Consider the following 2,151-nt stretch of genomic DNA (forward strand, 5'->3'; position numbering starts at 1 on the left):
AACATTAATTAATTAAAAACAAATTTTCTAAAAACCATTATTAATAAGCAATCAGTCAAAAGAAAATATTCTATTTGTTTCTCTTATTTTTTTATAAATAATCATATTTTTATTTGTTTAATTATTTACTAAACATTCTATATAAATTTATATATATATATATATTTATTTATTTATTTATTTATATATATATTTATATAAATTTATATTATATTATATAAATTTTATTTATATTAAAATATATAATACTTTCTTTAATGAAAATCAATACTTACTAATTTTAAAAATGGATTTTCTTCTAATTTTTGTAGAAGATCTGGGAAATATCCACCAACTTCTTCATGAACAGTTCCTACAAGGCTTATTTGATGGAGAGGACCATATCTAACAGTACCATTACTATAAGCTTTACACACTTGTTCTTTGTATTGTACCATAGTTGTAGTTTCTATATCACTGTTTCTTCCTAATACACCATTTTTAACAGTTAATGTTGGATAATTATCTGCCATATAATCCAAGAGATCAGGAAGATATGCTGCAGCATTATGTACTATTCCCATGACGTGATACGCATTACCATTTTCATCTTCTCCAAAAACAACCTATAATATAAAAATCTTTTTAATTTTCTTTTTTACATAATTGTATATTTTTATATAATCATATTATTTTTTTATATAACTTTCATTTAAAAATCAGATATAATGAACTATATATAATAATATATTAAAATAAATAGACTCAAGATAATTACCACATATATAAAATAATATAAAAACTATTTACTAAAATTATTTACAAATTATTTTAATCATTTTATATTCAAAATGATAATTTTTAATATATAGTTTTATAATTTACATTTATATTTACGTACTTTGAAATATTCCTGAGCTAATTCTTCTATTTGTTCATTAGATAATGTATCAATTTCATCTTGATACATATGAACAACTGTTGCACCACCATTAGGATAAGTTTCTATATGAATGAATTTCTTATATTTGAGGCCTTCTAATAATTCACTTTTAACTGGTATATTGTGAAGCATTTTATAATTTTTTGTTTGCAAATTTAATCTGAGATTTTCATTTGTAGATTTTGAAAATGAATGAGACATTGGTTTACTGCTTAATGGAAGTATGCTACGATCTCTTTTACATTGTACGCCAATGCTTGCTCGTTTTATTTTACTACGTTTATAACATCTTGAACAATAACGTCGTTCACTATGTTCTTTATTTCGTTTTTCTCTTGAAGATGAATATGATTTAGAATGGGAACTCGAAGAAATACGAATACAATTTATTGATTTATCATGAGGCAATACAGTCTCTTTACACCCAATTATTGTTGTAGATATGCTATCACTAATCCAATCTGACTTAATTATATTTAATTGTTCTTGAGAATTTACTAATTCTGTTCTTATTTCAATAGATTCTGATTTTACATCTTTGCGAATTATGTCCATTTTATCAATTTTTTCTTTCTCATTTGATTTTATTTGCGTAACAGGAACTTGTTCTTCAGTTTTTTCCAATTTTCCACAAAAAGAATAAGAAAGATTTTTACAAACTTTAGTTAAATTATTTGTGGTTTCTGCATTATATTTTGCTGTATCCATTACAATAGTTGAATTCATAATTGGTGATGTCATACTACTAGGCAGTGTTGTATTTGGACTGTTTGGACTATCAGAAACTCTTGGAGGATAATCTGGACTTCTTGGACTACTAATTACTTCACCATTACTTTGAGGGCTTTCTCCCAATTGAGGTATATTACCATGTTCAAAATTTACACATCCCTCTAGCTTTGTTGACAATGTATGTAATCCTCCAGATATTGTTGTATCTTTATTACATGCTAAATCAATCTAATAAATAAAAAAATTAAAAATAAAAATTTTATGAATTTTGATAATTAATAATTTTAAAAAATTATTATTTATCATTATTATAATTTAAATAAATATATAATAAAATATACATACATGAATAGCATGCTGAACTGGTTCAATTAAAGTTTTCATTAATTCATTATTGCAATGATCTGAATTCCCTATAATGTACAAAATTCACTTTAAAATATAAAATTAATCTTTTAATTTATTTAATTATTTAATATATGTATGTATATATATAT

At 22.9% G+C, this 2,151-nt stretch overlaps 1 protein-coding gene across 1 annotated transcript in view; it reads right to left on the reverse strand.

Annotated features, from left to right (window-relative positions):
* Window positions 1–2,151, reverse strand: part of LOC102678925 — an 11,003-nt gene that overhangs the window by 7,753 nt on the left and 1,099 nt on the right. The window contains exons 2-4 of the mRNA XM_006612738.2: window positions 2,000–2,067; window positions 881–1,882; window positions 276–605 (exon numbers count right to left, since the gene is read on the reverse strand). Of these exons, the coding sequence (XP_006612801.1) occupies window positions 276–605; window positions 881–1,882; window positions 2,000–2,067 (1,400 nt within the window). The remainder of the gene's footprint in view (window positions 1–275; window positions 606–880; window positions 1,883–1,999; window positions 2,068–2,151) is intronic.

Source organism: Apis dorsata, unplaced genomic scaffold, assembly GCF_000469605.1.
Source record: "Apis dorsata unplaced genomic scaffold, Apis dorsata 1.3 scaffold_119, whole genome shotgun sequence".
In the NCBI taxonomy this organism is placed as follows: Eukaryota; Metazoa; Arthropoda; class Insecta; order Hymenoptera; family Apidae; genus Apis; species Apis dorsata.